This window comes from Equus caballus, chromosome 25, assembly GCF_041296265.1.
Source record: "Equus caballus isolate H_3958 breed thoroughbred chromosome 25, TB-T2T, whole genome shotgun sequence".
NCBI classification, from domain to species: domain Eukaryota; kingdom Metazoa; phylum Chordata; class Mammalia; order Perissodactyla; family Equidae; genus Equus; species Equus caballus.
In genome coordinates, this window is record NC_091708.1 from 25,986,887 (window position 1) to 26,013,160 (window position 26,274).

A 26,274-nucleotide genomic window follows, 5' to 3' on the forward strand; every position below is an offset into this window, starting at 1 on the left:
CTTTACCACCTCTCACTCCTCAATTCCAGTGTTAACCACTGTTAACAGTTTCCTCTGTGGCCTTTCTGACAACTTTAAGTGAGTAAACACACATAGGATATTACTATAAAGAGTCAATTTGTAATCTGATTTTTTAAATAACAATATATCAAAGATCTATTTCCACCTCAATTACCCCTAGCTCTACTTGCCCTTCTTAATGGCTTCATAGCATCAAATACTCTGCAGTAGGAGAGAAAGGGATGAAGACATGGCAGGAGTTACACATGGGAGTGTGTCCACCTGAAAGCATCATCTGTCATACATATCTCAGAAGAAAAAATGTTGGAAGAAGCTGATTTAACCAATCTGGGCCTCAGTTTCTAATCTGCAAAATGGAGATAGTAATGAGAGCCCTGACTATCTCAGAAGATTAGGTAGGTTACCTCACAAGGATTACATAGAGAGAAGGAGAATTGAGGGCAGAGTACTTGGAAAATAGGTGCTGTGCAAATGTGAGACACTGTTGTTCCTGGAGGGGAGAAGGAGGGGAGGCATTAGTTCCAGGGTCCATAGTCTTACAAACGACACTAATTATAATTGCTTTTCCTGCCCTTCTTGGCCACGTGAACCGTTCATCTTTGCATAATAATTGTGAACATTTGTTGAGTTCTTCCTTTGCCAGGCATTCTTCTAAGATATATGTATAAAATCTTCATTTAATCCCTCCAACTGCTCTGTGAGATAGGCACTCTTATTATCCTCATTGGACTGATGAGGCAGCTGTGGCTGACACAGCTGGCAAGTGGTGGTCGTACTTCTAAACTGCACCAAACTCTGTGCTATCCATTTTGGAGGCTTTTGCCATGCTTCCACTATGTCGTTGGCGTGTGAGTTAAGCTGGTAGTTGAGGTGTATGCGTTGGAGAAAGGTGTGGCTCATTCCACTGATACTAAAAACTTAAAAGCAACTGATGATAAAAACCCTGAGTCTCGTAGGGAGTCACACAGGTAGTCATACTGCTTCGAGAAGCTTCATGACTCTCCTCTGCTAAATAAAAACCAAACTCCTCATCCTGGTGTTCCAGGCCTTTCTTAGCCTGATCAAATAACCTTTCCACGCCTTTGTCCTATACTACGGGAACTTCTAAAACTGTTTTCTCCATTTTTTCATACCTGTCTGGGACCCTGTTATGGGCTGAATTGTGTATCCTGAAAAAAAAAGGTATGTTGAGGGGCCGGTTCTGTGGCACAGTGGTTAAGTTCAGCATGCTCTTCTTCGGTGGCTTGGGTTTGGAGGTTCAGATCCCAGGTGCATATGTACACCACTCCTTAACAATTATGTGGTGGTGACCCCCATATAAAATAGAGGACGATTGGCACAGATGTTAGCTCAGGGCTAATCTTCCTCAGCAAAAAAAAAAAAAAGGAATATTGGCAACAAAGTTAGCTCAGCGTGAATCTTCCTTGAAAAAAAAGAAAAATATTTTTTAAAAAAGGTATGTTGATGTTCTAACACCAGATACTTCAGAATATGACTTTGTTTGGAAATAGAGTCATTACAGATGTAATTAGTTATGATGAAGTCATACTGGAGTAGGGTGGACCCCTAATGCAATATGACTGGCATCCTTATAAGAAGATGGCCACGTAAAGAAACCAACAGGGAGAATACCATGTGACCATGAGGCAGCTCAGAGTCATGCAGCTGCAAGCCAAGGAAGGCCAATGATTGCCATATACCACCAGCAGCCAGGAGGAGGCAAGGAAGGATTCCCCTACAGGCTCAGAGGGAGTGAGGTCCTGCCGATACCTTCATTTGGGGTTTCTCACCTCCAGAACGGTGAGGCAATACATTTCTGTTATTTTAAGCCACCCAGCCAATAGTACTTTGTTACCATAGTCCCAGGAAACTAATACAGAGCCTCAGTCATTTAACTCCAACGCTGCAGATCTGAGCCCAAGATGCATCAGGCCTTCCTTCTCCTGTCCCATTCCTGTTCTCCTAGCTGGCCATAGCATCCTTGGCAGTTTGCTTGTACAACACTCAGACAATCACACCAATGATATTCCCTTCTCTTCTGGCAGGCAGCATGCCAGTGGTCTGTTTACTTCCAAACATGCCCTGTACTGGGCAGTCAGGTCCCCTGCCCCGTGAACTCTTCCTGTTTTAGGAACAGCCCAACCCCTCTGGGCAGACAGTAGACTGAAGTCCTCTTCTGGGTTGCCTAGGCAACAGTGCCTTCTGAGTGCCCTAGAGCCAGGCAGCTGTGGCTGCGGGAAAGGGAGAGACCAAGGGAAGAGGGGAGGGAGTGCAAGGATGTAGGGGGACGACCCAAGGAGACTCCTTAAAAATAGCTCTAGTATAAACCCAGAAGGTGAAATTAAAACCACCGCCTCATCATAAGCAGCATTATAAAGCACCATGCAAGAGGTGAGATGGAGAGGAAAGACTTTACTCAGGGAGTTCCATACGGAGCTCAACTCTGTTGGTCTCTGAGTTCATACCTATGCTTTGCGGCCTTTTGACAGCGTGAGAGATCAAAAGACAACAAAATTTAGGCAGATGGGGACTGGCATTTTGCACACCAAGGACGAATCTTCTATGAATTGCCTTAAGATGCACAGTAAATAAAGAGAAAGATGCTTGTGATTTTTAGTTCACAATAAGCAATGCCTGCTGTGTGCCAGGGAACATGCAGGGTGCTGCGTATGTCGGGTGGGAGTACAGGGAGGAGCAAGATGTTAACACTTGCCCTCAAGCACATAGTCCTTCTTTCAATCATCACCGCAGGAATGGACTTCTATAGTACCATGCTGGCACACTCCAAGACAATTCTTCCCAGTCCATGGGGTTAATTAGGGCTTCAGGGGGGCAAAGGACTCAGCCCTAATCAATCAGGTCATCACACTGCCCTGGCCTCAGATCGGTACGGGGGGCACGTAGCCAATCTTAGCCAATGGAGAGTAGTGAGTCCTTTGCTAGGATTGCGGAGAGGGATACGTGTTCTCTCTTCTGTGCTAGGAGCTGCCACCACCCTCTTGCCACCACATGGAATCTCATCTGAAGCCAACATGGTGGTGAGCACAGCTGAAAGATGGAGGAAGATTGGGAGCTGATGACATCATTTGAGCCCTTGAATGGAGCCATGCCACATCTACCCCAGATTTGGAGTTATAGAAGTCAATAAATTCTATGTTTCTTAAGTTGGTTTATGTTACCTCCAGTTCAAAATGTTCAATAAAATAGATATTAGAAAATCTTTTAACTGATTAACCAGGTTAACCAATGCTTTCCATTCCGTGTAAAATATAGTACCAAATTAAGCCTCTGTATACCGAACTTTGTCCCCAAACCTGTTTATGTTAGTTGTATTTATTACTGCAGTTATGTTTTTAATTAAATAGTAAGTAAACTGCAGAAACACAAGTACAAAAGGAAAGATAGCTCCTCCTTCTATGAAAGCTAAGTTAAATGCTTCCGAAAGATAATGCTTTCACTTGATAAAAAGTGAGTATTTCAAAATTGCTTTTGGGATAGATATGGATATATACATAGTTAAAAATGAAACAATAAAAACTTGGATGGGTTTTACACTCAGCTTTGGAAGCTTCTTTAGGTTCTTTTTACCCTCTAAAGAAACCAATGCTGGAAATAGTGGATGATGCATACTGGGTGAGAAAGGCTATTGTCTCAAAAAGGAGCCTTGCAGCTTCCACCTGGGACACTTGGAACAATTGCTCTGGGGAAGCTAGGTACCATGGAGGAAGTCTGTCTCTCCTGAGACTACCATGCTCAGTAGGGATTAGGAATCCCAACCTAGCCACATTGAGAGAGAGGGACACCCTGCTAATCCCCAGCTTTGCCAGCCATCTCAGTTTAGGTACCAGAAAAGCGAGGGAGGAAGCCATCCTAGATATCTAGCCCAGATGAGCTTTCAGATGCCTCCACCCCAGCCACCATCTGACTGCAACCTTATAAGAGATTCTGAGTGAGAACCACCCAACTGAGCTCAGTCTACCTACAGAACCGTGAGAAATAATAATAAATTGTTATTTTTAGCCACTTAATGTTAGTTGGGTTTGTTGTACAGCAACAGATAACCAGTCTTTTGTGGATGAAAGAAGAGACTTACAAGAAAAGGGAGGTGGCCCCTAATGTCAAATATCAGAAGAAGATCATGCAGGGTGAGAAAAGGCCATTGCATTTAGCAATTGAAGAGTCACCATTGTCCTTCAAGCACTGCAGTTTTAATAAATGGTGGCAGCAGAAGGCAAATTGGAAGTGTTCATAGGGCAAGTGAGGGGTAGGAAATAGATACAATGGTAGATTGGTCTTTTTCTGTCTTACTTTTTTAGTAGTTTTACATTCACTGATGATCCTTGCCTGAATCAATTATCTCATTGGAGATTGCAAAATGGTGATTTTCTAGTTCTATCAGTTCCTCTCTACTTATTAGCTGACTTTCTTCTATAAAGAAGAGTTTTCCCTCATCAATGGGAGATGAAATAATTTCTTCCTAAAATGGCAGATTCAATGTTTCATTCTTTCTCTTTACTTACCAATTTCCTGACAGAGGAGTTAGTGTCAGTATTTCCATTGGTGGCAAGTGAGTTTTTTTCTCCTTTCTCTCTTCCTTTCTCTCTTTGAGTATCATTATAGACTCATGTGTAGACTCATCTCTCACCTTTATTCAATGTGTTAGGATCAATTCTGGGCTAAATTAGTCTTTAAAGAAGCAATGGAGGATGGGTGTAAGAGTGTGATCAGAAAATTCTTGGAAGAATATAGTGGTTAAAGAAATACACATATACATATTTATCCTTATCAATAATCAAAAAGTGAAAATCACAACATAAAAGAGAAAAAAATTGGTTATATATCCAATTCTGCTACTGGATATATGACCCAGAGAAATTCTCACATAGGCCTCATAAGGGAAGCGTATAAAGATATTCACAGCAGCTTTGTTTTTGGCTGTGGGGAGTTGGAGACAATTTGTGTCCATAAGTGAAGTCCTTAGGTAAAATGTGGTGGATGGAGTACTATGCAATAGTTAGAAACAATGGGCTAGATCTTAAAAACATGTTGCTGCAAGGAAGAAAAAAAAGAGGGGCCAGCCGGGTGGCGCAGCGAAGTGTGCATGTTCCGCTTCGGCGGCCTGGGGTTCGCTGGTTCGGATCCTGGGTGCAGACATGGCACCGCTTGGCAAAAGCCATGCTGTGGTAGGCATCCTATGTATAAAGCAGAAGAAGATGGACACGGATGTTAGCTCACAGCCAGTCTTCCTCAGCGAATAGGGGAGGATTGGCAGCAGTTAGCTCAGGGCTAATCTTCCTCAAAAAAAGAAAAAAATATATCGTACAGTACTATTTACATAAGAAAAAAATACATGCAGTTAAAACAGTAATACACATTTAAAATAAACACAAACAAAAAGATATACACTAAACACACTGGAGTCATTTCCTATGGTGGGAAAGGGGAATGAGATTGGAGAATATTGATAAAAGAGAATAGTAAATAAATAAATGAAACCAATGCCGGAGGCTTTGCAAATGAGGAATAGGATCAACTCAATCCTTATATTTAAGTAGAAATCAAGAAATGATTAAATAAGCAAATTGCTACAATTTTTCTGGAAAGTAAAACCTTTAAAAATATTGACCTAGCAATTCTAGTTTTAGGAATCTAGCCTAAGGAAATAGAAACTCATGCTTATTAGCGTTACAAGAGTGAGAAAAAGGTCAGCGTGTGTTCTTTTGCCCTCCCCTACACCCTGCAATACGCATCACCAGGTGTTTCAGGGGAACCTCGGAGGTGTTTCACAGGTGTTTGTGATGGGCTTGTGAACAAGTGTAGTCAGGAGGTGTTGGTGGTTAAATTCATCATCTCCGGCTCCAGCCCCTTCCATTTGGCATTGCTATTTCCACTGCCTTTGCTCGGCAGGATTACGACTGCTCCTGAGTTCCACCTCGTCTGGAGTCCTTCTGTTGCTAAGGCTGCAGAGTCTTCTTCTGTGGTGTAGTTGAGACTATCTTGCTCTTCTTTTAGTTTTACTTACTATTAGAATACTATGGTTGTGTGACAATTTTTCAGGAGATAACTCTTTCGGTATTTTCTTATAGTCTCTCTCCTCTCTCTACCCTCCACCTCAAAATTTGCAAACCAAGCTAGAAGACAAGTGCAAGTAATAGATATGCTGGGCTTAAAAGTGAAATGGGAAATGCAAGGCAAAACCACAATGAGATACCACCTTACACCCATTAGGATGGCTAATATATATTTTTTAAGAAGGAAAATAACAAGTGTTGATGAAGATGTGGAGAAATTGGAACCTTTGTGCATTGTTGGTGGGAATGTAAAATAGTGCAGCCACTATGGAAAATAGTTTGGTGGTTCCTCGAAAATTCAAGCATAGAATTACCATATGATGCAGCAATTCCACTTCTATTCAAAAGAATTGAAAGCAGGGCTCAAATAGATACATCTACACCAATTCATAGCAATATTATTCACAATAGCCCAAAGGTAGAAGCAACATAAATTTCCATTGATAGATGAGCGATGGATAAACAAAGTGTGGTATATACATACAGTGGAATATTATTCAGCTTTAAAACAGAATAAAATTGATACATGCTACAACATAGTTGAACTTTGAAAACATTATGCTAAGTGAAATAAGCCAGACACAAAAGGACAATTATTGTTGATTCCATTTGTATGAAGTACCTAAAATAGGCAAATTCATAGAGACAGAAAGTAGAATAGAGGTACCAGGGGCTGCGGGGAGGAGAGAATGGGAGAGTTATTGTTTAATAGGCACAGAATTTCTGTTTGGGATGATAAAACATTCTGGAAATGGATGGTGGTGATGGTTGAATAACATTGTGAATGTAGTTTCTATGGACTGAATTGTGTCCCCCACAAATTTATATGTTGAAGTCCTAACACCCAGTGTGGTAATATTTGGAGATGGGGCCTTTGGGAGATAATTAGGTTTTGAGGTCATGAGGGTGGGGCCCTCAAGATGAGATTAGTGCCCTTATAAGAAGAGACACCAGAGAGTTTGCTCTCTCTCTCTTCCCACCACCTGAGGTCACAGCAAGACGCTGGCCACCTATAAGCCAGGAAGAGAGCTCTCATCAGAAACTGACCGTGTTGGCACCTTGATCTTGGACTTCTAGTCTCCAGTCTTCTAGTCTGGAGGAAAACACATTTCTGTTGTTTAAGCCACCAGCCTATGGTATATTTTTATGACAGCCTCAGTTAAGTCAGTAATTAATGCCACTGAATTGTATACTTGAAAATGGTTAAAATGACAAAATTACATTATGTATACTCTACCACAATTTTAAAAAAAAAGGAAACAAAAAGTGAAATGGGCAATCTGCCGTCTTGCCTCTCCTTTGTAAATCTCTGGATACGAATCTCAGAAGGACGTTAGTAATTGTAGACTCCCTCAGCCCCTGGGCCTTATATGGATGAGGAGAGGGAGGGTTACAGTGAAACTGGCAGAGAGTTAGTCATTGATGACTAAGTACCTAGGAACTACAGTTTTTTTCCTTTTTGCAACTACTGATTATAGCTTTTAGCTGTTTAACCACCCATTGTTAACTGTGCTGTTTAGGCAATATGCTATCTGACTCCCACTAGGCTTCTACAGATAACATCTTCTTGGAGCCTGAGTCACCATGGTAATGGGTATGTGACCTGTTTTTCAGGAATTAGAACCCCTTTGTCCACTCCAGGCCAGTCGAGACCACCAACTCATCAACTGGGCCCATGCAGATGTCTGATAGATGACCTTTTGATGCCAAGAGGCTAAAAACTCTACCCTCAGATCATGAGAACATCGCCATTTTGTGAACATGGGTCTTTTGAAGAGCCATGAAGTCTGACGACGCTTGTGCAGGTCATCAATTACCTCACCTCTCCTCGCCTCCAATCACCTATCTCCACATTTCAGATTGCCTTGCCCCCTATCCCATTGATGAGTGCTTGGCGAGCTAAGGAGTCAAAAGAAAGATTTCTTGGACTCAAAGTCTGGTAGTAGTGCTTTTTTATTGAGAAAATAGCATGCGGACAGGACCCATGGGCAGTGAAGAGCTGCAATGTGTTGAGGGTTAGGACTAAATTTATAAGGCGTGGATACGTGACTTATTTTTACTAGACAAAGGAAAGATCATGTAAAAAGTCATTAAAATGGTGTCAGTGCAGGTGGCGTCTGGCTATCATGCAGTCGTATAACTTTAGATATGAATCGGATCATACAGATTGGCATGTAGGCCAGGATGCCTTGGGCTTCTCTCCCTGGGGCAGCCTTAATCCACGTCACCATAAATATCCCTGATTCCGTATTTTTGGGGAAGTGGATGTGAGACTCATGCTCTCACTTCCTCGCATGGCTGCTTTGTGATTAAACCCTCTCTCTGCTGCAATCTCATCGTCTCAGTGTTTGGCTTTCTGAGCAGCGGGCAAAAGCAAACCTGGTTTGGTAACAACAGAAATGAACTGATTTCACCAGGATCATAGTTCTCTGTTCCTCTATCTTTTGGAATGGCAATACTATCACCCAGCTGCCCAAGCCCAAAATCCTTCTCCTTGATCCTCTCTCATCTTCCTCAGCAGCTATGTCCTGGTGATTCTAACACCTTATTATCTCTGTATTCCTACCATCTCTGCCTCAGTTTGTGTCACTTTCATCCCTTGCCAAATAGCTTTCTAGCCAGTTTTATTGCTTCTCTTCTTGTTCCTCTGCAATCCATTTTCTTCACAGCAGCCAGTCTTGCCAAAATTCAATCTGATCATGTCATTCTCTCACTAAACCCTATAACAGCTCCCTTTACCTACTTGGGTTGAGTCCAAATGCATTCAAGACTCTTCATGGTCTCCTCTTCTGGTCTCCTCTTAACCTGCCACTCATCACCTTGGCTGTGCTCCAGCCCTATGTAACTTGTGGTTTCCTAAACGCATCATGCTCTTTTTTCTTCCTGATGATTGCTGGCGATGGAAAATTTCAGAGATAAAGATGACAGCACATCTGAACGTTGCCCATTCTTTCTTTTGCACCCCTTAACTAGCAAGGTGAGGAGGCCCAAGGCCTGGCCTGGCCCTCTCCTTTGTTTCTTCTTTGCCTGCAAGGCAGCCTCAGTGGGCTCCTTTTTTTTTTTAATTTTAATTTAATTTAACTTAATTTTTTGAGGAAGATTAGCCCTGAGCTAACTGCTGCCAATCCTCCTCTTTTCACTGAGGAAGACTGGCCCTGAGCTAATATCCGTGCCCATCTTCCTCTACTTCATACATGGGATGCCTACCAGAGCATGGCTTGCCAAGCGGTGCCATGTCCGTTCCCGGGATCTGAGCTGGCGAACCCCCGGCCGCTGGCCGCCGAAGAGGAATGTGTGCATTTAACTGCTGCGCCACCAGGCTGGCCCCAGTGGGCTCCTTTAGTTACTGGATTAAACCGCTTGCCAGCTCCTTTTCTTCTAGGGCTGTTGGGCAAGGCGTTTGACCAAATTGGAATTGTAAAAGCTTCAACTGGGGTTTGGACTTTGCGATGAAAATAGGTGTGATTTTGTTCAAGGCTGCTGAGCCATATCAAAAGAGAGAAGAATGCCATAGTTTACAGGCATGGTTTATGGGCATTCTATGGTGGACATTGGGACTGAAGCCCCAACTTGTAATATGATGTTGTCAACACAAATAATCCATAACCAATCTATAAATGAAAACTGGGGCGATTTTATTATGAGCCAGATCTGAGGACTAGCCGGAGGCCTTCCTTCCCCAAGGAGAGAAGGGCACCAAAGAAGTGAGGTGTACAGAGTGTTTATATACTGTCTTGGAACAAAGAGCCTACATCACATATGATAGGAATGCCCTTTTCACAACAGTCACGAGATTGCCTAGCTGGCACAGCACAGCTATTCACACAGCAGGTAGCAGGTCTGCTGTCTGGAGCTAGGTGGTCACAGTGCGGGCGCAGCAATCGATTTCTAGCCTAGGGAGAGATGCTTATCCTTAAGGAAATGCCAATGTGGGGGAAGTTGCATTTTTATCTTAAGGACATTTGTTCTTGTCTTTGGGACACAGCAAATGCTTAAAGCAGATGTACAATGCATGCTCAGCCTCATCAGACCCTTTTGGAAAGACAGGCAGAATTAGTTTAACACCAAATGGCTTCCTTTTATATTCCAGTATATCCTATTACTTGCCATTTATTTATCAATGTTATCTGCCTCCTCTGTGACCAGAAAATCAAGAACGAGATTCAGGAAATACTAGGTCCCTTGGCCAATTATAGTCTGAACGTCTTCCCACTCCACTTTTCCCCATCCTGCTCTACCTGGTAAACTCCTACTCATTTCTAACTTCTAAGAACATATCTCACCGTTCTCCAAGGAGGTTGTCACATCTTTGAAGGCCTGGACTTTACCTTCATCACTGTATCCCCAGTGCCTAACATTGCTGATGACTGAATGAAAGGCCATGCACCTCCTAAGTGTCAGGGTGGAATCCGAAAGGTCTGTTGCCAAAGACTCCTTGACACTTCTCTCTCATGGGGCCAGCCTACCACTGTCACACTGGGCCTTGTCAACTTGCAGCTGTCTCTGCTCAGTCCCCAAGTGGTGGCTGCATGTGGGGAAAGGCTGAGGATAATACTTTATTGAAACGATCTAGTCAGCAATTTAGCTGTGCCCTGACCCACATGGCTGTATTTAGAGGCACTCTCAGCACATGGCTGAGTTACCTTGCTCCTTTGTGGCTTTGATACTGGAGTCAGAGAAACAGAAAAGGAAATGGGTTCAGTGACCAGCATCACATCTGTCGACGAAAATAATCCATAACCAATCTATAAATGAAAATTTGGGTGAGTTTATTCTGAGCTTAAATCTGAGGATTATAACCCAGGGCCTTTCTTCCCGAAGGAAGAAAGGGCACCAAAGAAGTGGGGTGCACCGAGTGGTTATATACCCCCAGAGAGGATGTTTCACATAGGATTGAAATGTCCCTTTTACAATAGTCGCGAGACTGCTCTGTCAGCACAGCAATTGATGGGCACAGCAGGTAGGTCTGCTGACTCGGTGAACACAGCAGGGTGGCAGTTCTGTTGTCTCCAGCTGAGTGGTCAAAGGTGAGCTGGGTGGTCAAAGGTGAGTGCAGCAATCAGTTCCTAGCCTGAGGAATGAAAGATGCTTATCCCTAAGGAAATGCCACTGTGGGGGGAAGTTGCACCTTTTTCTCAAGGGCCTTTGTTCTGGCCATAGGAAATGTGTAAGCGGATATACAATGTGTGCGCAACAGCCACAGTCAGGACCTTTTGGAAAACACAAAGTCAGGCCGAATTAGTTTTATACCAAATGGCTTCCTCGTATACTCCAATATATCCTATTACTCCAATATATCCATTTTTATTTGTCACATCCAAGGAGGGGAGGGTGGCCAAGGGGGTCAAGAATCTGCAGGCTTCTTCTCTCAGGAAAACTGTCAGCACAGGTCAAAAGCCTTTCCTCACCTCACAGCCTCTCCCTCTTTTGAGACTGAGCCGGACTGGGTGGGATAGTTTCCCGTAACTCTTTTAACAACAACGGCGTTTAAAGTAAGAAAGAAGAGAAAGAGAAAGGGGCGAGCGGCCAGGGCTGAGCCAGGCTGGCCTCTGCTCCTAATTCAAGTCGGCTCTCTAGACTCCGAGAAGGTGGCGCGTCTCCCTCTCTCTCGGTTCCGCCTCTGCTGTCCCCTCCCGGCGGGGGGCTGATTTCTCACTGACACGCAGCCTGAGGAGGGGAGAGAGTTTCCTCCTAAGTGTCCGAACGGGAAAACTGGGAGGAGGCAGGGGCTGGCCCCGTGGCCGAGTGGTTAAGTTCGCGCGCTCCGCTGCAGGCGGCCCAGTGTTTCGCTGGTTCGAATCCTGGGCGCGGACATGGCACTGGTCGTCAGACCACGCTGAGGCAGCGTCCGACATGCCACAACTAGAAGGACCCACAACGAAGAATATACAACTATGTACTGGGGGGCTTTGGGGAGAAAAAGGAAAAAAATAAAATCTTTAAAAAATAAAAAAATAAATAAATAAATAAAAATAAAAAAAAAAAGAATGTGTTTAAAAAAAAAAAAAAAAAACTGGGAGGAGGCAGCCGGGAGCGGGAGCGGAGCGGAGACCGCGGCTCCAGCGTGGTGAGAGGAGGAGGAAGGAGGCCGAGGCTGCACAGCCGGGACCGGGAGGCGGCCGGGCGCGAACACAGGCGCCGAGGCAGCCTCGAGCGGAGCCCCAGGCACAGGCCGGCCTGCGGGGCGCGAGGCCTGGCCCCGGAAGCCCCTGCCGCGCCCCGGAGGCGGACCCTGGGCGGGACAACCCCCCCGAGAAGGGTTCTCCCGGCAGGCGGCCCTCAGCCGCCCCGCCCCGCGAGCAGCCCCGCCCCGGTGCCGCCCCGCCCCGGTGCCGCCCCGCCCCGGTGCCGCCCCGCCCCGGTGCCGCCCCGCCCCGGTGCCGCCCCGCCCAGGAGCCCAGCCCGGCGGCCCCGCCCTCTCCACAGCTCCGCCCCTTGTTCCGTCGCCGCCGCCGCCGCTTCCCGACTCCGCCTCCTCCCCCTCCCGGAGCCGCAGAGGCCTGCAGTCGGGCCCCAGGCTCAGCCGGCCGCGCTGGAGTCGAGTTGCAGCCTTAGCCGCTGCTCGCAGTCCCGCCGTGAGCGGAAGCGCTTCTGCTGCGGTCTCCGCCGCCGCCTCAGCCCTCCGGGCCACTGGCCTCTCCGGGCGGCCACGCAGGGTGGCGGCCCCTCCGGCCGAGCGCTGGGAGCGCGTACGGTGTCGGGAGCGGGCCAGACTGGCAGGGGTCTGGGGTGGTCTCGGAGAGGGGCGGGCAAGGGCGTGTGGTGCAGCCGCGCGGCCCGGCCGAGGGGAGGAGCGCGGTCTGGGGGAGCCTTGTGCGGCCCCGAGCCCCTGGGAGCCCTGCGTCCCCGCCGCACAGAGCGGCTCACGGAGCGTGCCTTCCCCCCGGGGGGCAGCTCCACGCCTCGGGCGGGCGGGGCAGGATCTCTCCAGGTCTCCGCTGGGCAAAGGGGGAAACTGAGGCTTACACAGCCGGCGAGAGTCGTAGCCTGGCTGGGACTCAGGGCCATCCTGGGCCGGCGCGGGCCTGAGCAGGGGGCTGGGAGGAGGAAGAGCCCCCACCCCCGAGAACCGGGAGAGGTTGATCGGGAGGAGGGGCGCCAGGCCCTGGGCCCAGGCAGGCCCACCCAACGCTGTATGGCCTGGCTTAGAAGACAGGATCTCTGGCGGCGTCGGACGGAGGTCAGGGGCCGCTTTGGGGGCTTGGTGGTGCCCTGGGGAGCCGCAGGGGGAGAGACTGCTGGAAGGGCTGTGCTCTCGGGGAAGAGGGCTTTCTTGAGCGAGGGGGAAGGAGCTTCAGAAACTTCTTAGCGCGGGGACCCTTTGGTTTCTGCCAGGCCACTTTCCCTACCGCTCCATGGACTAAAGCGTCCTAGCTGGGGTTACTAAGAGGGAGGCCAGCCTACTTTGGGGAGAGGCCGGTGAAGGTGTCTTTTTCACGAAATGACGCGAGTTTCGTTCATGCCTCAAACAGAAATGCACGTATGGCCCTGGTAAACTGCAACAGAAGGCCGAATGAGTTTTTTCCAGGTGGTCTGGACCTGTCACCCTTCGAGAACCTCCAGAGACAGGACAGCAGTCCCAGGCGAAGGGGGAAGGAAGCTGGGACGAATCACCCTCCTGCCTGGCATGTAACCGGGGGCCATGTACTGCATGCGATTCGTGTTTTTCTTTGGGGTGGGTGATTGAGTGGATTGTTTACTGTGGATGCATCTTGGAAAGGGAAGGAAGAGAGGACTTGGAGTTCTAAGGCGAGGGAGGGGGTGACATGTTATAGGCAATGAAGAGGGTCGTGTGGAGCTAGAAACCAGAAGCTGTAGAATGGGGAAAATGAGGGGACATGTAGTCATTGTGGGGGAAGGGAGATGAAAGGGTTGCTGAGGGGAGGGGGACAGTCTCTAGTCTGGAGACAAAGATGGGAGTCTTTCAAAGAGGGAGCGAAACTGATGAGTTTGAGAGGAGTCTGTTAGGAGTGGATAGTATCTTACAAGGTTGAGTAATAGCGGTTGGTCTGCAATCACTTCATTTTCTTTGAGTGAAGACAGTTGTAGTACTTTTATATACATGTTTTAGTTTTTGCACTCCCCACTCCCATTCTTTCTCCTGTTCTAAGGTTGCAGGCTGGTACTATTGTCTTGCAGGTAAGATTTGACAAAAGGGGAAGGGAGAGACTAATTAGCAAATGCATTAATTGGGGCCCTTTGTCCAAGATGATTCCGTGTTTAACTCAGATGTTTTCTTGCTGCATTCTGCACCTCAGCTTTCTAACTGTGATGACTTGGCGCGGTGGCTGGGGAAGAGCTGCCCTGATTCAGACAAGACGGGTTAGATTTTTCCAAACTGAGAAACACATATTTGACAGATATATATATATAAAAGCATGAAGATTTACTTGTCAAAGACTTATAACCATGGAAATGCAAATTGAAACAATGAGATACCATTTCACACCCATCTGATTGGCAGAAATTGAGTGACGTGATAACCGTATTAGTAAGGTTGTGGGGAAATCAACTTTTATACACTGCTAGTGGGAATATAACTGGATCCAGCCGTGTTGAAGCGTAGTATAGTGATGTCTAATCGAAAGAGGGCAAACATACCTATTTACCCAAAATGTCCATTTTTGGTTATACTCAAAGAAATCCTTGCACACTTGTCCAAAAGAAGTACAAGAATGCTCATTGCAGCTTAAATGTCCACCAGCAGTGGAATACACAAATTGTTAGATAGTCCTGCACAATTGATGGTATAGCATGGTGAAAAACAATCTATAGCCACGTGGATTAAAATATTTGACTCTGAGAAATAGAAATGGCAAAAATTAGTATATATTGGAGTATATGAGGAAGCCATTTGGTGTAAACCTAAGTCAGCCTGACTTTGTTTTTTCCAAAAGGGCCTGACCTTGACTGTTGAGCACGGCAAGCACGCATTGTATCTCTGCTTTAAACATTTACTATGGCAAGAACAAATGGCCTTAAGATAAAGGTGCAGCTTCCCCCCACAGTGGCATTTCCTTAAGGATAAGCATCTTTCCTTAGGCTAGGAACTGATTACTGTGCTCACCTTTGACCACCCAGCTCACCTGTCACCACCCAGCTTGAGACAACAGACCTGCCACCCTGCTGTGGTCACCAAGTCAGCAGACCTACATGCTGTTTCCATCAATTGCTGTGCTGACAGAGCAGTTTGCGACTATTGTAAAAGGGACATTTCAATCCTATGTGAAACATCCTCTCTGGGGGTATATAACCACTCTGTGCACCCCACTTCTTCGGTTCCCTTTCTTCCTTTGGGAAGAAAGACCCCGGGCCATGGTCCTCACATTTTAGCTCAGAATAAACTCTCCCAAACTTTCATTTATAGATTGGCTATGGATTATTTTTGTTGACAACTCTCACAAATATAATATGGGGTCAGGGAGCGAATAACAGAAGAATTCTTACAGAATGTTTCCACTTGTGTAAAATCTGAAAGCATGCAAAATTATTGTATTTGTGGCTGTGTACATACGTAGTAATAGATTAATAACGCGCATGGTAACAACTAACACCAAGTTCAGAGTAGTGATGATCTCTGGGAAGAGAAGATGAGGAATGGGATTGGATAGGGCTATAGTTATAGCTGTAATATTCTATTACTGAAAACATGTGAATCAGACCTTTTTTGCAAATTCAGATTTGCTTATCTTGGGTGTAGGGACAGGGATATTGATTATATTATTTTAAATACTTTTTAAGATATTTGAAATATTTGTCACATGTGAAATTTGTTTTTTTCATACAGCACAGGGTTTTACCTTGTAATAAGGAAACTAGCTACAGGCTCCTGTCCAGCACAGCCTGTTAGACCGCAGCTGGTGATCCTTTTGTCACCTCTTTTTGACCTGCACAGCCTAGTTTGCCATGGCTCACTTTTATTTTGGAATTGCTGATAGGTGTGGAGGATTTCCCCATCTTTCTAAACATTCTAATGGACCTAGGTCAGCAGTTTGAGCTTTGTCAAAATATAAGTGCTCCGGGGCATTCTGACTTGTCTTATTGGGAGGGACCCAGAAATCTGATTCTGAAAAAGCTCCCCAGTAGATTCTGATGCCCACTGAAGTTGGAGAAGCACTGCCTTAGACTTCTGACCCTGGGCTGTACTCCATTTCAGTGTTGCCCCAACTAGCCCCCCGGCTGCCTTCTATTGCCCCTCCTGCAGGAGTAGGACTAATTTGGACCCGTGTGATATTTGCTGTTTTGTAGGGCATGAAAGAATGATAGGAGGAGAGAAAGTAGCTGTGTACCACATTTGCCTTTGCATTCTTACAGTGATCACTTGCAGGGGGAAATACAATGTTATTTTTCTCTTCCTATTTCCCCCATACTAGCATTCTTGAATTTCTTTCTTTCTTTTTTTTTTTGTTTTTGAGGAAGATTAGCCTTGAGTTAACTACTGCCAATCCTCCTCTTTTTGCTGAGGAAGACTGGCCCTGAGCTAACATCCATGCTCGTCTTCCTCCACATTTTTTATATGTGGGATGCCTACCACAGCATGGCTTGCCAAGCAGTGCCATGTCCACACCTTGGATCCAAACTAGCAAACCCCGGGCCACTGAAGTGGAACGTGTGCACTTAACCGCTGAGCCACTGGGCCAGCCCCTAGCATTCTTGAATTTCTGAAAACCTGAGGCTTTTTAGCCAATTTTGGAAATATTTACCCATTTGTGTTCCCCATTAAGTGGTTGTTTATGCTTCCTGCTGTTTCATTTTTTCGTGGGTGGAGGAGAAGAGCTGAAGCAAGGACCAAGGCTAGACTTGCCGCTGCTCTCACGCAGAATGCCAGCGTGGTTTTCAGAACAGCTGTGATGGCAGAGTGCTGTTCTGTGGGCTCACGGGAGAGGGACATTTGCAGTGGTTTCAATTGTTTTTTATTATTTTTAAACATGATTGGGGATGATGAATAGAGTTCCATTGTGTTTTTGCTGCTGTCTTGAAGGATTTTTTTTTGAAGGAAAGGTATGTAACTAAAACTAAAAATGTTTAAGAAAAATAGTCTTATGCTCACACGAGGAGAGTAAACAGTTCTCACATATAGGCCTTACCCAAAGTGGTTTGTTTGGTTTTTTATCTGGTTCTCCTTAAATGGTTATTAATGCTGTTCCAGGGACTGGTCAGAACAGTTAGCTGGAGTGATGCTGGGCAGGTGGAGGAGGAGAATGATGGGATCGCACTGGGGTTTATCAGTAGTTCCGTCAGGCCAGGATGTGGAAAGCTGTTCCTGCATTGTCTGCTTTTGTGGTAAAATATGTGTAGAAATAAGAGAGAGATTGTGAATTTTGATATATATAATCATTTGACCCTGTTGAAGGAGGCAAAATACATCCCTGGAAGAGAGAGTAGCAAGCATTGAATTAGTAGGACATTTTGCAGTGCTGTTGGGATGTCCCCTGAGTTGAAAGTTACCTGTCTGTGTCCGTTCTGCTTCAGCCCCTCTGATGTCAGTGTGTGCAGATGGTGCTCACTGATCTTCCATTGAAATGTGTTTTATTGTCCCAGAGCTAGAAAGTGGCACTTTTGAAGGCTTGACAGAGGCAGTAGGCTAGGCTAAAAGTAAAACAAGTATTCATTTCATAATCGGTTTTGCAGATAGGCATTCGGACTCTCATAAAGAACAAAAATTACTTTCCATTTGGCTTTTAGGCTGTTTTGTTTTTTAGAATTTCTAATAGATTTATCTTGCTATGCAGATTTTTGTTGTTGCTGTTGCTGAAAATAATCCATAACCAATGTATAAATGAAAATTTGGGTGAGTTTATTCTGAGCTAAAATGTGAGGACCATGGCCCGGGGCCTTTCTTCCCGAAGGAAGAAAGGGCACCAAACAAGTAGGGTGTGCAGAGTGGTTATATACCCTCAAAGAGGTTGTTTCACATAGGATTGAAATGTCCCTTTTACAATAGTCACGAGACTGCTCTGTTGGCACAGCGATTGATGGGCACAGCATGTAGGTCTGCTGTCTTGGTGGACACAGCAGGATGGCAGTTCTGTTGTCTTGAGCTGGGTGGTGACAGGTGAGCTGGGTGGTCAAAGGTGAGCACAGCAACCAGTTCCTACCCAAGGAAAGATGCTCATCCTTAAGGAAATGCCAATGTGGAGAGAAGTTGAATCTTTATCTTAAGGGCATTTGTTCTTGCCATAGTAAATGTTTAAAGCAGATATACAATGCGTGCTCAGTGGCCATGTCAGGCCCTTTTGGAAAAACAAAGTCAGGCTGAATTAGGTTTATACCAAATGGCTTCCTCATATACTCCAATACATCCTATTGCTTGCCATTTCTATTTGTCACTGCCTCAGTACATATTGGAGCATCTACTATGGGCCAGTAATCCCAGTACTAACCACTGACTCATTGGGGTGATGGCCTTCACTGTCAGAGACTTCATTCCCTGAGGTACTGACAACAGTGCGGAGGAGTGCGCTTCAGCCATTGCTTTCTTTTTTTTCTTCATGCTTCCTTCTGCTTCCTTGCCTTCTGGGCTTGGTGGTGATCTGCCCACCTTTTCTGACAGTCCTGATCCCCTCCTTCTCCCATGGGAAGAGTGCAGAGGCTTTGCAGAACCTTTTGACTGGGCACCCATAAGTAAACCCCTTGAACAGTATTGAGCCAGACTGAGGGCCATCTTAGGGCTCCAGCTTCTCTTCCTTCATTGCTGCCTATGTTGCTACTACCCACCCTTTGCCGTGGAGCCCGGAAAGTGCCCATGCGCGCCCCAGTCATACAAAGAGGCTTTGTGCTCTGAGGACTTTCTAAAGGCAGGATCACTGTAATTACAATTCCCAAAGCACAACCAAGCAGTGGGGGCAGGCAGGGTAAAGGTGGTATCCAAGTACTTGGTAGGGAGAAGCCAGGGGGATTAGGAATCATCTGGAGACGGTACCAGAATGGATAGTGGAGCGTTGTTGACAATTCTGCCAGGAGCTTATTTAATTGAATACATTTCAGTGTTTTAAATTCTAATACTTGGAAGATACTTGAAACTTTAAAAAGCACAAGACAGCCAGAACTTTTTTGTTTTGTTTTAGTGTAAAATTGTAACTGAAAGGTACTTTAGAAGAAGGAATGTGGAAATCTGGGCCTACTTTGCTTTCTGTTTATGTTACTAGAATGATCGATTGCCCAAGAAGCTAAATACATAACTTGCTTACTATACAAGGGGTGCTCTTACTGAGCCTACTTTTTTTTAAGTGTCTAAAAGTAAGCACTGACTGATGTTTTTGGGAGCTGATTTTCCCCTGTCACCACCAGGAAAAAAATCAATAACCTGGGGATATGTGCTTAATAAACTCTTAGATCAACCCTCCTATGTCATGATGTGCTTCCAAGCTCTGTGGAGAATCCGTTAGTGAACACTTTTTTCTTACTATGTTAACTATTAGCATATTACTCTTACTGGTGTCTCAAACAAACTCTTTTTTCTTTTTTTTTAAGGAATGCACCAAACAGTTGACTACAAAGGTGTCTGTAGGATAGTGGACTCTAATTGTCCTTACTCAAGGTGAGGGGAAGGGGTCCTTTTCACACCTGACGCCTGTGGTGTGTGACGCAGACAGGTAGACAGTGTGTGCTCCATGGAAACCTACAGCTACTGTGAGCTGGCCCTTCCTCTAGTTACCTGTTGGAGGCAGGTCAGGAGTTGGACCTTTATTTTTCCTGTCTAGCATGATTTTGTCCTTTTTGAGGAAATCTGCATTTTTTTATTGACAAATTAAATTGTATATATTTAAAGTGTTCGACACAATGATCTGATATATGTATACATTGTGAAATTATTACCACAATCAGGTTAGTTAATACATCCATCACCTCATATAGTTATGTTTGGTTTTTTTTCAGTGAGAATGCTTAAGATCTACTCTCTTAGCAAATTTCAAGTATACAATACAGTCTTACTAACTATAGTCACTATGCTGTACATTAGATCTTCAGAATTGCTCATCATTCAACTTATAAGTGAAGGCTTATGCCCTTTGACTAGCATCTCCCCATTTCCCCTGCTCCTGAGCCCCTGATAACCACCATTCTCCTCTCTCTGTGAGTTTGACTTTTTAAATTAAAATAAGGTTGTTTTTTTAGATTCCACATACAAGTGAGATCCTATAGCGTTTGTGTTTCTCTGTCTGGCTTATTTCACTTAGCACTATGTCCTCCAGTTTCATCCGTGTTTTTGCAAATGGCAGAATTTCCTTCTTTCTCGTGGCTGAATAATATCCCACTGTCTGTATAGACCACATCTGCATCCGTCAGACACTTAGGTTGTTTCCATATCTTAGCTACTGTGATTAATGCTGCAGTGAACGGGGGAGTCCAGGCATCTTGAGGAAATGTTCTTTAAATTTATTCTCACACAAGACTACTGGGTAGTCCATTACAAAGATATTGCCCAAATAATCCTTTGACAAGACTGTACCAGTTTGTCAGCTAAATTTTGAGATTTAAAAATACACAAGGATCCATTTTATCTGCTTTAATGAAAAGTAAGGTTGATAGCTACCTGTCACTCCCACGGTTTTAGGCAAATATATTGATCAAGAGTTACTTACATTTTAGCTTAATTATAAACTGTTATTTGGCTACTTCATTTGCTTCATTTATAATATATATTTCCTTCAGTGGTTACCCTCTTTCTCTGTTCACCGCTCTCGTGGCAACTAAAAGTAACGATGCAACATTTATTGAATGCCTACCATGTACCAGGCACAGTGAGAATTTCAGATGGTTCAGATATGCGACAGTTCAGTGATAGATTCTGACAGTGTGTTAGCAGGACAATGCATTTTTGGGTCTGCTAACTCTTAGTAAGAGGGCAGAGAACATCAAAATTGCGTTAATAATAGTGATATGATAGAACCTTGATAATTAGTGTTGCTAAAGCACAGACCTAATCAGTTCAAAAATTTAAGTGGCTGCTTTCTAAGTAAAAGAAATATTTTTTGATCTAGCATGCAAGGCCAGCATAATTGTGCCTTCATTATTCCCAACCTCTATGATTATTTCTCATGAATATTCTCCAGGGAAATAGAATGCCCTGTTGTCCATATGTGTATCTCTTTTTTATCTCTGTTACTTTTTGATTGTTACTTCAGCTCTTGGAATGCCTATCCTCCTTCAGTTTTTCCAAATCCTACTTATTTTTTAATATCTAAATAATAGTGGTCTCTTACTGTGTGTTGATTACGTACAAGGTTCTATTCTTTGTGCTTTACCTAGATTAATTCATTTAATTTTCTCTGTGGTCCTCTATGGTTGATGCTAGTATTGTCCTTATTGTGCAGATGAAGAAACTGGAGCACAGAGAGGTTAAATAAGTTGCTAGAGATGGTGCAGCTACTAAGAGTGTTATCTGGGAGATGAACCCAAGCTGTCTTGTTCCAGAGTCTGTGTTTTAGCCATCATGCTTTACTGCATCTCACTATATAGATAGCCTAAGCAAACTTAGCGGTTAGTTTTGGTAACAAAAGGTTGAATATAAGCAAAGGTGATCACTGTTTTAGCCACTAAAGAGAATCTGCAGTCTTTAGTAGTTTTACCTTTGTTCCTCCTGAGAAGTATACTCCTTTAAAAAAAAAAAAATCTGAATTATTGTGTTAGGATTACTTAATTGATTATTTTTAGTCATTCATTACTTTTTCACGTAAGCAGTAGGAGTACCTGCATTGGAGTGGGTTCAGTTTAGATCAGGTGTATTTAAATTGTTTCTTAGAAAATCTCCCATGTTCTAAGATTCTGAACTTTGGGGCCTTATTGAGTGATTGTTTGGGCACTTAAGCAGATACAGAACTTCTCCAGGAAAAATTTGGCCCTACTTTGAGGGACTTTGAATCACACCTTTTTGTGGACATGAGTACCCTTCCTGCCCAAAATCAGTGCAAGAATGTATGTGAGACTTCTTTGTAGCCCTCTTAATTTTCATGATAAACTGATTTGTCACAAGCTAAAGCATAAGCATATCCCTTTCTTAAGTAGCATAGACTATGAATATTTCAGGCAGCAGCTGGAGAGGCTGGTGTTGGGTTGCTGCCGTCTGAGACAGTGGATTATTTGAGGAAGATAATGTAGCGTAGTGGTTCCCAAATGAGCGACTTCAGAATTGGTTGGAAGTCTTGTTAAAAATGCTCTTTAGGTGGCCTCAAGTTGGAGTCTGAGATTGAGTAAATTTTCTCATAAGCAGTTATAGATGTTGTTTCTAATATTATTTCATTTATATTATGGGCTTAATAGGCATTGGTGGGCCATCCATTTAGAAAATGTTCTATAGGAAAATGGGAGTCAAAGGTCAAAAGTAGGTATGGTACTTATAAACTTTTGGAACATGGTGTGTTTTTGAGTAGAGCACTGCAAACTCAATCTTTTTCTCCTACTTTGCTTATAGATACCTAGAAAGGAAAAATGAATTCTCGACCTTTCAAATTACTAGGCAATATATGGAATTAATTCATAGGAGGAAGATATTCTTCCTATTCAGGCAGGATAAAAACTGAGTAATCCAGGGGCCTGGCACAGTGGCCGAGTGGTTAAGTTCGCGCGCGCTCCGCTGCAGGCGGCCCAGTGTTTCGTTGGTTCGAATCCTGGGCGCAGACATGGCACTGCTCATCAGACCATGCTGAGGCAGCGTCCCACATGCCACAACTAGAAGAACCCAAAACGAAGAATATACAACTATGTACCGGGGGGCGTTGGGGAGAAAAAGGAAAAAATAAAATCTTTAAAAAAACAAAACAAAACTGAGTAATCCAGATAATTGAGGAATTTCCACCCATTTACTGGGTTGAGTTTCTTTGAGAAGCTTAGACTGAGAACATATCCAGAGTTATAATATGTTTGGGGCCTCTAGTGGAAGACATTATTCTTGACTATGTTTGCTATATATCAGTCTGAACTCTTGTGATCGAATTATCCAATATTTCTATTAAAAGCTGTGTGTCTATTGTTGGAAACAGAAATATTCGATGATATTTTTGAGCTTTAACTTCAAAGAAAAACTACCATTGTGTGCTTAAAAAGAAAACCAAATAAACTGAGAAAACCAACAAAGGCAAGAAGTCAAAAGATTTGCCTTCTTAAAATGAATTTGTGTGCCGCTCATGAAGTTGTTAATTTCTGTTGAAATCAAAACTAAAGTCAGAATTTGACTCTAGAATGTTTAGATAATACTGTACATATTTTGCTTCTAACTCTTGGTAGAATGAAATTTTTTAAAAGATGAACTGTCTCAATGGACATGAGTGATTTTAACATAAACAATTCTGTGGGATGTGGGTAGAAGTCAAACTGGTTTACCATTCCCAGATCTTCTAATAGTACATTTGAGACGGAAACATATTTCTTTTTGAAATAAAATTGTTTGATAGGATAGTTATATTATTTTTCCTGATACTAAGTAATTAAAAACCCAAGGCCAAATTTGTTTTAAGGCTTGATTAAAAATCTTTGCTTTGGAGCAGGGGAAAAATAAACTCTTTGCTTCTATGGAAGAATAGTTATCTAATTTGAAAATGGGCTTTAGACATTTTTCTTCTGTAGGGCAGGAAGACATATCCTCTACCCTCTGGGTACTTCAGGCTGGGCTACAAATTAAATTCACATAAGACAGAATAACAGGAGAAAATCAAGCAAAGCTTTATAACATGTATACATGGGAAACACTCAGGAAAACTGAGCAACTCCCCAAAATGGTGGAGGCTCTCATCTTAAATACCATCTTCAGCTAAAGACAAAGGAGGATGTTGAGGATAGTGATTTGGGACTTCAAGGGGGTGGAAGGCAATTTACATGTGGACAGAAATGTAAATGGACCAACTACAGACAATGTGACCTGAGAGACATATTTTATGTTACACTGCAGTTATCTTATGCTATTAGCTCCTTCCTGGAACAGGAATTTCTATTTTAAATTCTTTCAGGCAGTTGGGATGGAGGTCAAAATTTCTTTCAGAGTTCTTAAAAATAAGCCACAGAGACACATTTTGTGGTGGCCAATTCTGATCTGCCACAATACCAAGATTGCTTTAAGAAAGGAGAGAGGCAAGTCAAATTCTGTATGGGCCCCACAGAACTGACCATGCTACTTCCTGGGTTAGCAAAGCTCAGAGAGCTGGGCTGTGTTGCATTGAGGCGGGGCCCTAGCCTGGGAGGAAGTAGAGGTGAAACTGGAACTGCCTTAAAAAGCAGGTGGTAGTGTTAGGCTGAGTCAGGCCAGATTGAGCAGGGAGACTGCAGGATTCTCAGGCACAAAGGTGTAATTCACCTGGCAAGTTTCCTCAGAAAGTCAACATGTTCGTGGTGGACTCGGGACAGACTTGAGACTCAATGGAGGAAAATGAGAGAAGAGCAAAGGAAGAGTGAGGCAGGGACCTTAGGGTGCAGGCTTTGGAAGAAAATTTCTGAGCCTTTGAGGGAGGTCCCAGTTAAAGTTGGAATTCTGGAGACACTTCCCCTCTCCACAAGCTGCAAGGAGGTGGAGGCTGCGGCAGGAGGCTGAGGGGAGACGCACTTGTTAAGTGTGTCGACGCAAAATAACCAATAAGCATTTTATAGATGAGAGAAATAAGGTGAGGTTTACTTGAGTCAGAGTGAGCTTTATAACCCAGGGAGGCCTTAGAAAGTATTCCAGAGAAGTGTGGTTTTCAGTATAGTCTTCTGTCTTTTTAGAATAAAGAACATAAAACACACCCAGGATACATTTTCAGAGTTTCAAAGAGGTATTCAGTTGCCAATTAGCAGTCAATATGACCCTGTTGTCAGCAAAGGGACTAATAGTGGCATTACCCATAGGGCATAGGAGGGGAAGTATGCATTCTTAAGAAAGCACATTCTTTAATGGTCAGAGCAGATGTACAGTGCATCCCCAACAGGCCATAAATCAGGCCTCCCTAGTTCAAGCTGAAGCAGTCCTGAACCTGATAGTCACCCCGTATACCTCAATATGGGAAAATCTCTTGTCAGGCAAAGGTACCCTTGTTAGAACAGAAAAGGTATATCCCCTTGGTTTGTTTTAAAATGACAGATTCCCACTACAATATTGGTGATACACACAAAGGTTAGCTAGTCTAATGTAATTTTATTATGCCTGGGATTAAAATTGAAATTCACTTATTTTAAAAGAAAAAAGAACACTTATGAAATAACACTGACACCTAAGAGCAATAAATTTCCAAGGTGGTTCAATGGTACTTATGTGCTGTCTGTGACAAACAAAAGATGGCACCGCTAATATGCTCTGCCTAACTAGTCGGGCATGCAGTGCTGATGTTTTATCCATGGGAGTGACAGATTCAAATTCAAAGAGATTAAACGACACTGCTCTTTTTGCTGGTCTCCCTCGTCCCCCTCCCCAGAAACCACTCATAGATACTCTGTGTGCAAGTGGTTGTGGGACGTAGGAATTTGGGTTAGGTTTATGGCTCTGAGGTAGACCAATGCTTCTCAAACTTCTATTTACTTATATCACCTGGTTCTTGTTAAAATGCAGATTCCTAGCAAGGATACGGGTGATGGTGAAGTAGTTAGGAGTAGCCAGAGGTGGAGTAGTGGCTCTCAAACTTCAGCCTGCATGACAGGCCTGTGGAGGGCTGGTTGAAAGGGAGTTTACTGGCACCTGACCTCCTGAGCTTTGGATTCACCTCACTGGGGTGGGGCCTGGTATTCTGCATTTTAAACAAATTCCTAGGAGATCCTACTACAGCTGGGGGTAGGGGCACATTTTGGGAGCCACTGGGGTAGATATAAATAACCCTGAGGAGAATCAAACCATCCATCTTGGCTTCTTGAGCATTCTTGTATAACTAAACTAAAAATGGTGGAGAAAGAGGTTGCTGAAAGTAATAGAGTAATTAATACTGTTCGTGTTAAGCAAGTTAAACAATTCTGCCAGACCTGGTGGTCCAGTGGTTAAGATTTGGTGGCTCTCACCACCTGTCACCCCGGGTTCTTTCCTGCTCAGGGAACCACACCCTCCATCTGGTTGTCATACCATGGAGGCTGCATGTAGCTGTGATGCTGAAAGCTATGCCACTGGGATTTCAAATACCAGCAGGGTCACCATGGTGAATAGGTTTCAGTGGAGCTTCCAGACTAAGACAGTCTAGGAAGAAGGATGTGGCCACTCACTTGTGAAAAAAATTGGCCATGAAAATTTGGA

The 26,274-nt window shown here is 44.1% G+C and overlaps 1 protein-coding gene across 1 annotated transcript; it reads left to right on the forward strand.

Moving 5' to 3' along the window:
- Nucleotides 1–7,676: 7,676 nt before the first annotated feature.
- Nucleotides 7,677–15,458, forward strand: LOC111770708 (translation initiation factor IF-2). Its single transcript, XM_070252018.1, has 3 exons — nucleotides 7,677–7,686; nucleotides 12,116–13,272; nucleotides 13,565–15,458. Exons 1-3 carry the CDS (start codon nucleotides 7,677–7,679, stop codon nucleotides 13,607–13,609), a joined length of 1,212 nt encoding a protein of 403 aa, XP_070108119.1. The 3' UTR covers nucleotides 13,610–15,458.
- Nucleotides 15,459–26,274: the final 10,816 nt, after the last annotated feature.

Coding starts and splice junctions, on each gene's coding strand:
- LOC111770708 (XM_070252018.1), top strand. Junction 13,273..13,564: donor TCTGGCGGCGTCGGACGGAG/GTCAGGGGCCGC, acceptor TGCCTCAAACAG/AAATGCACGTATGGCCCTGG.